The sequence below is a fragment of the Zea mays genome, chromosome 3, assembly GCF_902167145.1.
Source record: "Zea mays cultivar B73 chromosome 3, Zm-B73-REFERENCE-NAM-5.0, whole genome shotgun sequence".
Taxonomy (NCBI): Eukaryota; Viridiplantae; Streptophyta; class Magnoliopsida; order Poales; family Poaceae; genus Zea; species Zea mays.
In genome coordinates, this window is record NC_050098.1 from 232,823,197 (window position 1) to 232,836,208 (window position 13,012).

At 43.8% G+C, this 13,012-nt stretch overlaps 1 protein-coding gene across 4 annotated transcripts; it reads left to right on the top strand.

Moving 5' to 3' along the window:
* The first annotated feature begins 2,725 nt into the window (after positions 1–2,725).
* LOC103651627 (chaperone protein dnaJ 49-like) lies at positions 2,726–10,486 on the top strand. 4 transcript variants are annotated; one of them, XR_564865.4, is made up of 4 exons: positions 2,726–2,922; positions 3,028–4,307; positions 9,336–9,433; positions 10,141–10,486. XR_564865.4 is itself a non-coding variant. In NM_001301480.1 (3 exons), exon 2 carries the CDS (start codon positions 3,159–3,161, stop codon positions 4,284–4,286), a length of 1,128 nt encoding a protein of 375 aa, NP_001288409.1. In that variant the 5' UTR covers positions 2,824–2,922; positions 3,028–3,158; the 3' UTR covers positions 4,287–4,307; positions 10,141–10,438. The 4 variants fall into 4 exon arrangements, 2 of the variants coding, with proteins under 2 accessions (XP_035821968.1, NP_001288409.1); XR_004857026.1 differs by having other exon boundaries at positions 2,759–4,307; NM_001301480.1 differs by lacking the exon at positions 9,336–9,433 and having other exon boundaries at positions 2,824–2,922; positions 10,141–10,438.
* The last annotated feature ends 2,526 nt before the right edge of the window (positions 10,487–13,012 follow it).

Consider the following 13,012-nt stretch of genomic DNA (forward strand, 5'->3'; position numbering starts at 1 on the left):
CCTTTAAATGTGTTGTTATCCAAATCACCAAAACTCACAAAAGGGATGAATGCACTTTCACTCACTCTCTTGTGTATCTCTCTAGTTTGTATAGAGGCAAATTATAAGCCTTTAGAGAGAGGGAAGGTGCTGCTAGAGCAAGACCAAGATCTTGAGCATTGTTACTCTGCTAGAGTGCTGCCAAGAAAGCTGTAAGCAGCCGCGACAACGTTGTAACAATCATCAATATAATGGAAGGCTCTATCTGTCACATTGACAGATTTGAGCGCATCAGAGGACGGAGTAAGATACTCCAAGGCAAGTTGTGGCTAACTCCAACGAGGACTAGACAAGCATTTTAGGCTTGGCTGAACCTCGGTATAAATCCTTGTGTCCTGCGTGCTATGTGATGTGACTCTTGTCTTGTCTCTGTTTCTGTTCTTGGTCTCTTGCTTTATTACTATGTGCACTTCATATACTCTTATCTGTGGTACGAGTTACTTGTGAAGTGCAGGACTCTCTGAGGCAGGAACTTCATTTCTGCTGTCACCTACTTGAAGCATTCTTCATCCCGCCGTGATCCAGCCTTCGAGTAGAGTAAGGTTTTAAGTTTTATAGTGATAATTTTTATTTGCCTATTCACCCCCTCTAGGCGACATCTAGATCATGTTCCCGGGCATAGAGAACTTTTAGAAATGTGCATTTGGCATAGTTCCTGTCCGAAGTTCATCGAGGTGTCGTGGACGGTCCACCAGAAGGGCCTGGACGGTCCGTAGTACATGTGGTATTTTTAAAAAAGTTCATGTCCAAGATAATCTATGTTATCCCAGATAGTCCGTACTAGAGCCTCAAACGGTCCGCAATATGCTATTTTGAGGGTTGTTGATCTTCTTTAAAGAATTTTCTGAGTACTTGAATTCATAACTTACCAAACTAGTTAGTCTAAATTGGTTATGATGGTCATTAATTATCAAAACAAGAGTGGAAATGGTTTTTAGACCATTTTCCCTTCCACAAGCCTATTACACACACCTGAAGCGATCATGAGCTTGATCTTCATGGTGGCGGTCTCGAAACTCAGGTCATGGATTAAATCTAGCCTCTGCTGATACTCTATTGCCAAAAATAGCGGTTGTTCCCCTCATTGCTGCCCCTAACATCTCCACACACGCACACAAAGAAAAGGGTCAGTTCTGGAGGTACTGTTATCTTTGCGGAGAGTCACTTCTTCTTGGTGACAACCTAGTGGGTGACGTAGCTACTACCAGTGAGCGAATACAGCTTGACCCCGTTGATGGAGGTGGACTTGAGGGTCCTCATTGCCATCTCCTGCATGGTCACCATAGCTCTTGCAGCGACGCCATGGCAAGGCATGCCATGCGTGGTGGCTGCCCAAGTGCAGAGGCACGATGGCGAGACAATGGTTGATGGAGGTGGACTTGAGGGCCCTCGCACCATGGCTCCTCGCCATCTCCAGCATGGTCACCCCTAGCTCTAGCGACGATGCCATGACAGGGTGGGTCACACGTTATGGCTGCCTAGGTTCAGAGGCATGATGGCGAGGCGCTGGCGAGCAGTTAAAGGAGGAGTGGGAGGAGGGAGCGCAATGTCGAGGCGAAGAAGAGCATCGACACCAAGCTTAGGGGTTTGTGGTGTCCTGGACACCATCCCGCGGAACCGTTGATGGCTAGGGTTAGCGAGAGGCATGAGGGTGCAACAGGGCATCATGAGGTTGTTTCATAGTTTCTCTTGATTTCCCTTTGTTGTCACCATATGAGGAAGTTGTACCCTTTTACAGATCCTCTTCTTTCATGCTGACACAGATAATCCCAGTGCCATACCTCACTAAAAATGACATAGCCTCAGGTGTGATCTTTGATCCTGCCATTATAAGATCACCTTCATTCTCTCTATCTTCATCATTCACATCAATGGCATACTGCAACATAAACTCAGTTAGAAATTTATAGATAATGAAATGACTGTATAACCACACAGAAATAAAAAATGCAGATTTGGCAACCATGACATACTTTTTGTTGGAGAATGCCCCTAATAGCTTTAGGTATAGATGAGAAACCATCTACGTCTCGTGGTACTGCTGGCGTCAAGGGTTAGCGAGAGGCACACGAGTGCAATGGGGATCGCGAGCGTAGGTTGTTGCGTGCGAGCGCGACAGTGTGTGTGTGGGGGGGGGATTGGGGGCGTCGGCATCGCAGGGCGGGGGAGGAGGGCGGATGTCTCGCGAGGATGACAACGCGAGCGATGCAGGGCGATTGGAGCCTCCTGGGTTGCGTGCAGCGATGAGGACGTGGACGTGCGGGTGTGAGACGACGTACGAAAGTGCTTCGTGCACGAAATGCCCCATTAAAGGAGTAGAGAAAAGATAGAGATCGAAGTGGATTAAATCTCTTCTTATCTAAAAGTTTGTTCCCTTAAGGTTAGATTGAGCAGATTGAAAACGATTTATGAGGTGTTTGGTTACGACGACTAAAATTTAGTGTATGTCACATTGAATGTTTGAATGGATTTTACAAGTATTAAATATAATCTAATTATAAAACTAATTATAAAGGTAAAGGCTAAACGAGGAGAAAAATTTGTTAAGCCTAATTAATACATGACTATTAAATGGTTATTGTAGCATCATATGATCGAATCATGAACTAATTATGTTTGATAGATTTATCTTATCATTTAGTCATCATATGTGATATGTACTAAATTTAATCTTTTTTTGTTTAATCTTCTCAATTTTTTTTTCAACCCCACGCAACCGAACATAAAGAGAAAACCCAGCCAGCGAAAAGAAATCGGCTCTCGAGTCGTCGGTCGTCGCCGTGTCGGTGTCGCTCGCCATATCCCCTTTTCCCCCTCCCTTCGTCTCCCGACTCCTGCGATCCGCCCCACCTGAACCCTACTCCACGTCGCCTCGCCTCGCCGGTAATCGACTTCCTTCTCTTGGCCCTTATGCAATCGGTTCGTACTCCATGCTCGGATTCTCCATCTGATCCCTATATACCAACTGCGCCGATTGTATTGTCTTAGGTTGGGTTGTGGCTGAGCCGATCTGACCCGATCGGGTGGGTCCTTGCGCCGCCGCTGCGTGGGCTCATCTCGGTCCCCCGCCTGCTCGGCTCGATCGGCCGGGGACGGCGGCGGCGGCGGCTAGATCTGCGATGGAGGGCAACAAGGACGACGCGGCCAAGTGCCTGCGCATCGGCAAGGGCGCGCTCGAAGCCGGGGACCGCGCGCGCGCCATCAAATTTATGTCCAAGGCAAAGCGCCTCGACCCCTCGCTGCCCATCGATGACCTGCTCACCTCCCTTCTCAACGCGCAAGACGACTCCCCGGCTTCCTCATCATCATCGCCGCCTCCACCACCGCAAACTGCCGCAGCAGGGGCATCGGAGGCAGCTGAGACTGATGGGCTGAGAGAGAGGAAGCACAAGGGCAAGAAGAGGGAGGAGGAGGAGGAGGCGACTCCTGCTGCCAGGGAGTACACCGCGGAGCAGCTCGAGGTTGTGCGCCAGGTCAAGAAGCACACCAGGGACTACTACCAGATCCTCGGCCTGGAAAAGGACTGCAGTGTCGAGGACGTGCGCAAGGCCTACCGGAAGCTCTCGCTCAAGGTGCACCCCGACAAGAACAAGGCCCCTGGCGCAGAGGACGCCTTCAAGGCCGTCTCCAAGGCCTTCCAGTGCCTGAGTGATGCGGAGAGCCGCAAGCGCTACGACCTTGTTGGCTCGGATGAGCCAGTAACACACCACAGGAGGGCCTCCACTGCCCGTGCATACAATGGGTTCTATGAGGATGACTTTGACCCAGATGAGATATTCAGAAACTTCTTCTTTGGCGGTATGGCGCCTGCAACCACCAGGCAGTTTGGACAGTTTGGAACTTTCCATTTTAGGACTGGTGGGATGCATGCCCATGCCCATGCCCAACAAAACTCTGGTGGCTCAACTGTCAGGATGCTTATTCAGCTGTTGCCTGTCCTACTGCTGCTGTTGCTCAACTTCCTTCCATCCTCTGAGCCTGTCTACTCGCTGTCCCGTTCATACCCTTATGAGCATAAGTTCCAAACCCCACGTGGAGTTGCATACTATGTCAAGATGTCTAATTTCGAGGAACAGTATCCATACCAAAGCACTGAGCGAGCGACGCTGGAGCGGCATGTTGAGAGGGATTATTACTCCATAATCACACAGAATTGCAGGGTTGAGCTGCAGCGTCGCCAATGGGGGCTGTCATACCAGACACCACATTGTGATATGCTTAAAAATTTTGAGGCTGCAGCAAAGTAATAACTCATCCAATTCTGTAAGGTATGGTTCAACTTTCTCTGAACATGGTTTAGCAGTAATAATGTATTTCTGTGCCATGTCGAAGATTTTCTCTAGAGTTTGCCGTTCGGCTGCCCTATATCTAACGGCTGCAGCAGCTGTGGAATAATAAACAAAGCAGCACCAAAGAAGCAGCAGCTTGCAGCGTCAGCCAAGAAAAAGAGCAGCCGAACGGCTTACTTATCTGCTTTGTATGATAACTTGCTTTGCTTTGTATGCTATGTTCTTAACACTTGTTTTATTTTTGGTTTAATACTAATAACCCTGTCCTTACTGGTGAATAACTGTAGGCAACGACTGCTATGCAAGCAGTCCTTCTGTGCAAGCGTGCAAGCAAACCATTTGATCCATTAGATCATGATCCAACCGTAGGTCACATTTAACACTTAAACTCTTCCACCACAAGCTCAATAATCTTTATAAAAAACCCCCTAACAAACCATGGTTGTATCTGTGGTTGGATCGTAACCTAATGGATCAGATGATTTGCTTGCACGCTTGCACAGAAGAACTGCTTGCATAACAGTCGTTGCCATAACTGTATATGCATTGCAGGCAAGTCATGCTTTCCATATGGTTTTGCTTGTTAAATAGAGGAAGCAGAAGCTGACAGTTTAATTTTTTTTAATATTTGAGTGTCTGTAGAGTGTTTGGTAACCAGAGATCGATGAAAAAAATAATTTGATCAATGGTGCGCTTATACAGTGTTTTCCTTTCTTATCTTTTTCATGTTGCTGGGGCTGTCTGAATAGTGTTTCTTAAATGTACCTAGCTGGGTGGAGATGCATAGCTGCATGCCTGACACCCTAGATAGGTGATTATATCCTTTCCAGGAGGCATGCGTGTTACTCCACTGCCTTTTGGGCGTCTTGAGGGGAGAGTGGAGGAGAGCAGATTGAGGGAGAGAACGCAGGGGGTAGGAGGACAGAGGTCGGTTCCGATCAGCCAGGATCACCGAAGGAACCATCCCAAACAAGGAGTTTCTTATTCCTTCGATGAAAAAGCCTCATACAGACTAGCTCTCCTTTATAGATTAGAAGGCCCACTAATAGATGGAAACTCTATAACAGAATAGAAACAAAATAGCTTTAGGAAATAAACTTATCTAAGGAACCGATCTAGACCTCCCTAGAAATCCTCCTGCAATCTGGCCTGATCTCAACCACCCTGGGCGAGGATCTGCTCCTGACGCCTGGGCCGGCGTTGCTGCTATTGGTGCCCAACAAGGGCATCTATAACATCCCCCCTCCTCCGCTCCCTGGCAAACAGCTGGTCTGTGAGCTTCACTTCAGTATAGCGAAACTTGAATTCTTCTAGCTATTCACAAGATGCATCTGCTGCTGACCTTCCCATCCACTGGACAAGCACTTCCCGCACCGTGATTATGTCTTGCCTTGACTACCTTCGCCACATGGAATAGGTGGTAATGGTACCATTGAATCAGGAGGAGCACCATCAAACAGTTTGAGCAACGGCACATGGAATACATAATGAATCTGGGCCTTGGTGGGTAAAGCTAGTATATATGAAACTGAGCCAATGCGCTGAACCACCTGAAAAGGACCCTAAAATTTGGGACCCAGCTTAGAATGAGAGGTGGCCGTGACCCCTAACTAATGTTCGCTGCAGCAGGTGCAGCCATAGCCAGTCACCAACCAGGAATTCTAGCTCCCTGCGGGACTTATCTTGAATATTCTTTATTGTGACCTGCGCCTGAACCAGTCGGGCTCTTATTTCCTCCAAAAATTCATCTCTGTCCATCAGCTGTTTGTCCATGTCAGTAACCTTTGCCCTACCTTGCTGATAAGAAATCAGCGCGGGAGGGTCCCCGACCATACACCAACTTGAAAGGCGAGCACTTGATAGCAGTTTGAAACGAAGTTTTATAGCACTATTCAGCTCATGGTAACCAATTTAACCAAGTTTTTGGACGATCACCCACTAAACAACAAATATACATGAGAATCACCTGGTCGACAACCTCAGACCGCCCATGCGCAACTTGGCCCCAACGAGGTGGAATAGTTCATACAAAAATCACTCGTGAAAACGATATAACAGACAAGAGCAAGGAAATCCATGAAGACGAACAATACTCTCAAAGAATGCTTTGTCAACAAACATGACCGAGTAGGGGTGACCAAGGGCGATAAAATGAGCATATTTAGAAAATCGGTCTACCACAATAAGCACTACAGATTTCCCTCCCACCTTTGAAAATCCTTCCATGAAGTCCATGTATCAATTGGTCAATCCACACAACTGAGGGTGCTGGCAGGGGCCGCAAAAGACCAATTGGATGTATGTGTGCTGACTTATTTCTTTGGCAAACAACACATACCTAAACAAACTCCCGAATCTGTTGATTAGCATGTGGGCTGTAGAAGGAAGCTTGCCAGTTCCACATGAGCATCAGCTAGCAACTGTGGCTACATGGATGAGGCATCCAGAACAAAGATCTTTCGCGGTACAGCAGCAACCCATCTGACTTTGCTCATCCTTCCCTGGCTGTCCCTGCAGCTAATTGCGCCTTCAGCTGAGCAATTTGTGGATCAGCAGCTGCCTCGACATGCAGCGTGTCGAACAGCTCAAAGGCCGGAGCTGACAAACTCCGAACAATCAATTCTGCCTCATCTCATCTGCAGCGTGCCAGCGTCATTAAGCTTCCTTCAACAGTATTCCACAGAAAAATCATACCCAAAGAGCTTGCTTACCCACGCCCGCTAAGGAATCATGGAAAGCCGCTAGTCGAGGAGAAACTTAAGACTGAAGTGATCTGTTCGGACTCGGAAGGTGTGACCAAGGTTTTCAAGTCGAGTCGAGTCGACAAGGTACCGACTTGGTGACTAGTCGATAAGTCAGCCGACTAGTCGTTGACTTGCCAATATAGTGGCTGTTTTGCCTATATAATGGCTTCATATAGACAATATAGCATTTATATATGAAGAAAGAGCATGTTTTACCTCATTTGAAGCCTCAATTTGAACGAAACTGAAATAAACAGCAAGTCTAACCTCATTTGAAGCCTCAAACTGAACCAAATCAGCCACATAAGTGATAAGTCATAACAACCATATAGTTCAAATTGGAAAACAAATAGCAAGAAAAAATAGTTCAAACTTGAAAGGAAATAAGCTTCATTACATAGCTAAGCTGCTGCTGCAGCTAGATAGATACTAGATAGTAGATACCCTAAATATCTCCCAAATCAAGATCATCCATTGCATTTTCTCCCAAATCAAGAAAAAATGTTGTGTAATGGGCCTTTGGGCTGTTTGGGCTGAACTGGGGCACAAGTAGGTCGACTTGCCAGACCAAGTCGACGACTAGTCGACTGAGAATTTCCAGTCGTTGACAAGTCGCCCGACTTGCCAGAAAAGTCGAGCCGGCTCCCCAAGTCGAGCACCCAGGACCGACTGGCCGACTAGTCGCCGACTAGTCAACGACTTGAAAACAGGGGGTGTGACCCCACGGGTAGGGCTACCAATGAGCTCTCATGCTCATAAGCAAGGAGCTTTTGATGATGCGGCGCCGCAGCCCTGCTGAAGTACACGATCACCCCGTCGCCTTGATGGAGCACGGCGCCAAATCCAACTCCTGATGTCTCAATCGACAACGAAGAGCTTGGTGAAGCCTGACATCTGTAGTAGGGGTGCCGTCATGAGCGCATGCTTCAGCTGCAAGAAGGCCTCCTTTGCCGAGTTTGACTAGCGGAAGGCTTTCTTCTTCAGGAGCGCCATCAATGGCCCCACCACCTCGTTGTACCTCGCATGATAGATTTGTGGTAGTATTTCACGAGACCCAAGAAGCCTCGCAAGGCATGGAAGGACTATCGGCGTGGCCACGCCTCCATGACCGCAATCTTCGCTGGGTCCATGGCAACCCCAGCAGCTGAGATGATGTGACCAAGATACGTCACTGACTCCTCGTTGAACGAGCACTTGTACCTTTTCAAGGCCAGCTTGTGCTAACACCAGCTTGACGTGCTACAGGTGCTCCGCCCATAATTTGCTATACACCAGAATATCATCAAAATATACAAAGAACAAATTTTTGAATAAAGGTCTTGAGGGTATCATTCATCACTGGCTGGAAAAATTGGGACTATAAACTAGCCATGGTTTTTAGGGTAGTTAAAAATGTTGAATAAAGAACTTCAATGGTACTAATAATTTTTTTGCGGTCCAGGTTATTATATGCTAGCGTGTTAAGACACATCTGGCAACCATATTGTTTACCACCCTCTGTCCCATGTTCTTGGTCGTTTTGGCTTTTCTAGGTGCATAGCTTTTGCAGTTTGATATGCACCTAGATATATGATATGTCTAGAGCATGATAAAATATGTGTATCTAGAAATGCCAAAAAGACCTATGAATTGGAACGGATAGAGTAGTTGATATATACTGTAATAAATAATCACATTGTATCTCGTTGGAAGGTCAGTTTGTTGTTTCACAAGCTTTCAAATTTCAAAAATTGAAGGGCCAGTTTAGTATCTTGTTGGAGGTCTATATCGTCACTCAATTATTTGTAGTACAAGCTTGTGCACACTAATTAGCTTCACAGCTTAGTAGCTCATATCAAAAGAAAAAACAGTGCTGTACCTGTACCTAAACGACTGAACTGAGGAGCTATGTATTTCCTTTAAAAAGGTTATAACATTTCAATGAATGTTGGGAACAATAAATAATGCAATTCTATGTATTTTTGTTAAGAGCTTAATAGTGTTCTTCACGATGCTAGACATCTAGCAATCATCATCACCCCTGCCTCCTCTAGTTCCAATAAGAACTGAATCTGAGATATGCGCTACTGTTAAATGTTAATGCATTGTATGCTAAGATTGTCAATGAAAGTATTTGTAAAAAGAAAGGTTTTTTGTGGTATTGGAAATGATCCTGTGTGTATGCATGTTGGTGTCTAGGTTCATAGCCTTTACTTAAGCTAAATTTCAGCATGAAGTAATAAGTAATATGCTAATTATTTGGGTAATATTCTGCATTGATTAGGAGACTATCACAGGCTGGCTCTCAGCACTGTATCCAGGTCTGAGGAAAAACCAGAAAAGGCTAAGTCATTCCAGCCGCCAAACCCACTGTGTTTGTGTGTGAGTTCCTGATCTTTCTTTTTGTGTTGGTGTGTGTGTGGCGTCGCAATATTGTTAGGTTGGTGATAACTTTGTGACTTCTAGTGGGTTTATTGCTAAAGTTGGTGTTAACTGTGAAGATTTTTGCATGACATGAATTTTCTGCAATGTGATTTAGTGATGACATGAACAATATGTTTGGCACTTGTTTTCAACCTTTTGTATTGCTTGAACCTGCATAGTATGCATTTGTAAATATAATGAACTCACACGGTTCAACTATATGCACGTGTAGTTGGGTTCTTAGCTAGGTGTGCATGCACACAAGCTTAGCGGAATGCAAGCTATATTTAGTTCAAAACACAGTATGTTCTCAGTTATCCAATGCAGTCATCAATTCTCGTGCATTCAGTTGTTTCCTAGATAACATTTCTCCATTTAGGTAGTCTGTCTATATCAATAATGAAGCAGTGTGTGTGAATATTTGATCATTGTTCTGGAGAGTGTGTGGAATACAATATTGAGTAATGCTGTGTCTTACAGCCGCATATTTCCTAGGTTTTGCTTTCTTGTTTCGTTCTTGTTTTAACTACTCTACATCACTATCAAATCATAATGTTTGTTGGAAGTATTTAGCTTTAACTCTTTTTTTCTTGGTTGTAATTACTGTTATATATTTTTTTTATAATTTTGTTAGTGATGGCAGTTGGTCAAATAATTCATTGTAGGTTGACAGGCGGAGAGAGACTGCTGGCCACTCATGTAAAGGCGCTGCCTTAGCCGCCAGCTTCAAGTTTGAGGGGACATTTTAGTTTGGCTTAGTAGTAAATTTTGTGGAATAAGTGCCTTTGATAACTATACACCACTGTCCAGATGCTCCCTCTTAGTAGTGGCAAGGAGTGCGTTAAGTAGTTACTTCAAAAAGATATGCAAGCTTCATAGGGGTTGATCACATGCAAACCAGTGTATGTATATGAAGTATATCTATCTCATTCTTTTAACTTTTTTGAAGTGAAGACTGTAGTTAAAACAGAAATGCAACTATAACACAAATGTGATATTCATTTTATATTAGCTCGTGTGCTGAGATGTCCAAAGATGCTAAAATACGATCATCGGACATCATTCCGTTGGTATTGGATCTTGATGACGGATTATTACTATTGTGATGATTTGACCGATTTTGTGTCTATGTTGCGTTTGGATGGTTTTCATTAAACCGATTCTTACAAAAGCGGGTTGAAAAACTAGATCTAGCAATTTGCAGCAGCTTTTAGTGGCCAAAAGTTAGAAAAAACTTGAAACAAATACCTCCTATATCTATCTCATTGAAGCATGGTTATTAAAGCGTTAAAATGTTATGAACCACCTTTTTAACATTTAAACGTTTAAACGAACATTGAAACGTCTTTTCAGACATTACATAAAATTTCAATTATTGAATACATTCATACATAAGTTAAGTACTTGAGTTCACAAAACGAAATGAAACAGATCAAGTTCAACCACATAAGTTACAACTTGTATCTATGACCAGTAACAAAGCTCTTGATGACTGAAAGTCTGAAACTAGGGAGGGCGTCACTGTCTGAACGGGAAGAATGAACCTAGAACTCTTGATAATTGAATTGAAAGTCTAAAACTAGGGAGGACATCGTTTCACTAGTCTGGCAGCGCTGGACTGTTGGAGGATGGAGAGGGAGGAGGGGGCAGATGAGAGAAGAGGAGGGAGGCTGTCGGCGCTGGACACTCAAACCGGAGGGAGGGCGGCAGGCGACACTGGAGATGGATGCGGGTGGGTGGCGACGACGCTGGAGGAGAGGTGTCGGGCGATGATAGTGGAGGAGAGAGTCGGACGACGATGCTAGAGGAGGGAGTCGAGCGGCGATGCTAAAGGAGGGAGTCGGGCGATAGCGCTAGCAGGACCTAGAGGAGAGGATGGAGGTGGGCGGCGGCGCTAGCAACAACACAAAGGAGAGTATGTCGTGCCCTATGCCCTGTGTATTTTTTGGCCTGTGAAAGGCCCAATAACACGTAGAACGTCATGAAAACGCCTAGAACGTCCAAAAACGAGAAAACGACGTTTAAGCGTGATTAACGGACGTTCTACGCGTTTTTGCTAAAACGACCAGACGTTCTAAACTCTAACCACGTTTTGTCGTTTAAACGACGCTTAAACGACGTTTTAATAACAATGGATTGAAGCCACTTGCAATGTCGTATCATTAGCACAATTTTTTTTCATTAATAGCATCTCCAACAACGCCTCAAATCAGTGTCATATCTTAAAACATAGGGCTTAACTCATAAAAATAGCTCCAACAACCCTCTAATTTACAAATTTGTCAAAAAATATATGATACACTATGAAGTGAACCAAATATAATACACCTTATATTAGTGCTCTATTCATGTTTTCTACATCGTTCTCAACATTTTCTTTTCTAATAATATAATTTACTTTATAAATTACATGATTTAGGGCTTAACTATTAGAGCTCAACTTACTTTTAGTGCCCTAAATATGTTAAATGTTGTAGTATTTTAATTTTTAAGGTACTATTTTGAGTCACTTTGTTGGAGATGCTCTAAAGGCCTGAAAATGTGCATCTTTGTGACCTTTTCTCTTTTGTTGGTCTTATTCATATTGTTTTGAAGCAAATGTCTCTTTGAATAGATATATTTGTGAAATAAATACCTCTTTGAATAGACATTTATTTAAGGCACAACTAAAAATAGGCATCTTTTCATGAGTGATCATATTAAGGGGTTGTTTGCTCCTTTAGTCACTCTTCTAAACTTTAAGGACTAAGCTTTAGTCCTTAAAATTTCTATTTGGGAGGCCACATTTAGTCATACTGTTTGGTAGTTTAGGAACTAGAAGTGACTAAACTTTAGCCAACTAAAGTTTAGGAGGTGGAACTTAATGTAGGATTGTTGAAAACAACATGAGTAAGGGATACAATTTTGGGTTCTTTTAGACATTTCGGTGTCCATGTTGTGTTCCCTTTTTTCATTGGACTCATGTGTCCTAGAAACATTTCCAAAGCATGAAATCACTAGTTGGTTGATATGTTTTTAGTTTGAACAATTTCTTAATCTCCAATGAAGTTAAGCGTTCATTTTCTTGAGTTTGTAAGATTTCTTTTGTAAGGACATCTATAGCTGATTTGAGCACTTCATTGTGTTCACCAAGAACATCTTGCCACCAGTTAGCGTGTCTTTTGGAGTTTTGGAGGTTTGGTCGTAGCATTGAGTGCTTCTGTATATAAATTTTTATTGGCTCTCATTCACACACTTTGATCACCTATGTGATTCTTCAACGGAACACAAGTTTATTGTTATTACTATTTCATTTACATTTCATAAAATGTCCTATATCTTAATTTAGCCTCTTGGTTCGATGGCCTATGACAGTAACACGATACTACATTATAACTAGTACAATACCCATATGTTGTAACGACACACTAATAATATTTGATGATATAATGCAACAGTGTACGACACACGATGGCCCAATGATAATCCAGTGTGCTTGTGATGGACCCTCTAAAAAAAAATTTAAAATTAAAGTGGATCCTCTCTATAAAAAGTAAA

Excerpts from the sequence above, each read along its gene's own strand:
- LOC103651627 (XM_035966075.1), top strand. The coding sequence starts at position 3,159 with ATGGAGGGCAACAAGGACGACGCGGCCAAGTGCCTGCGCATCGGCAAG.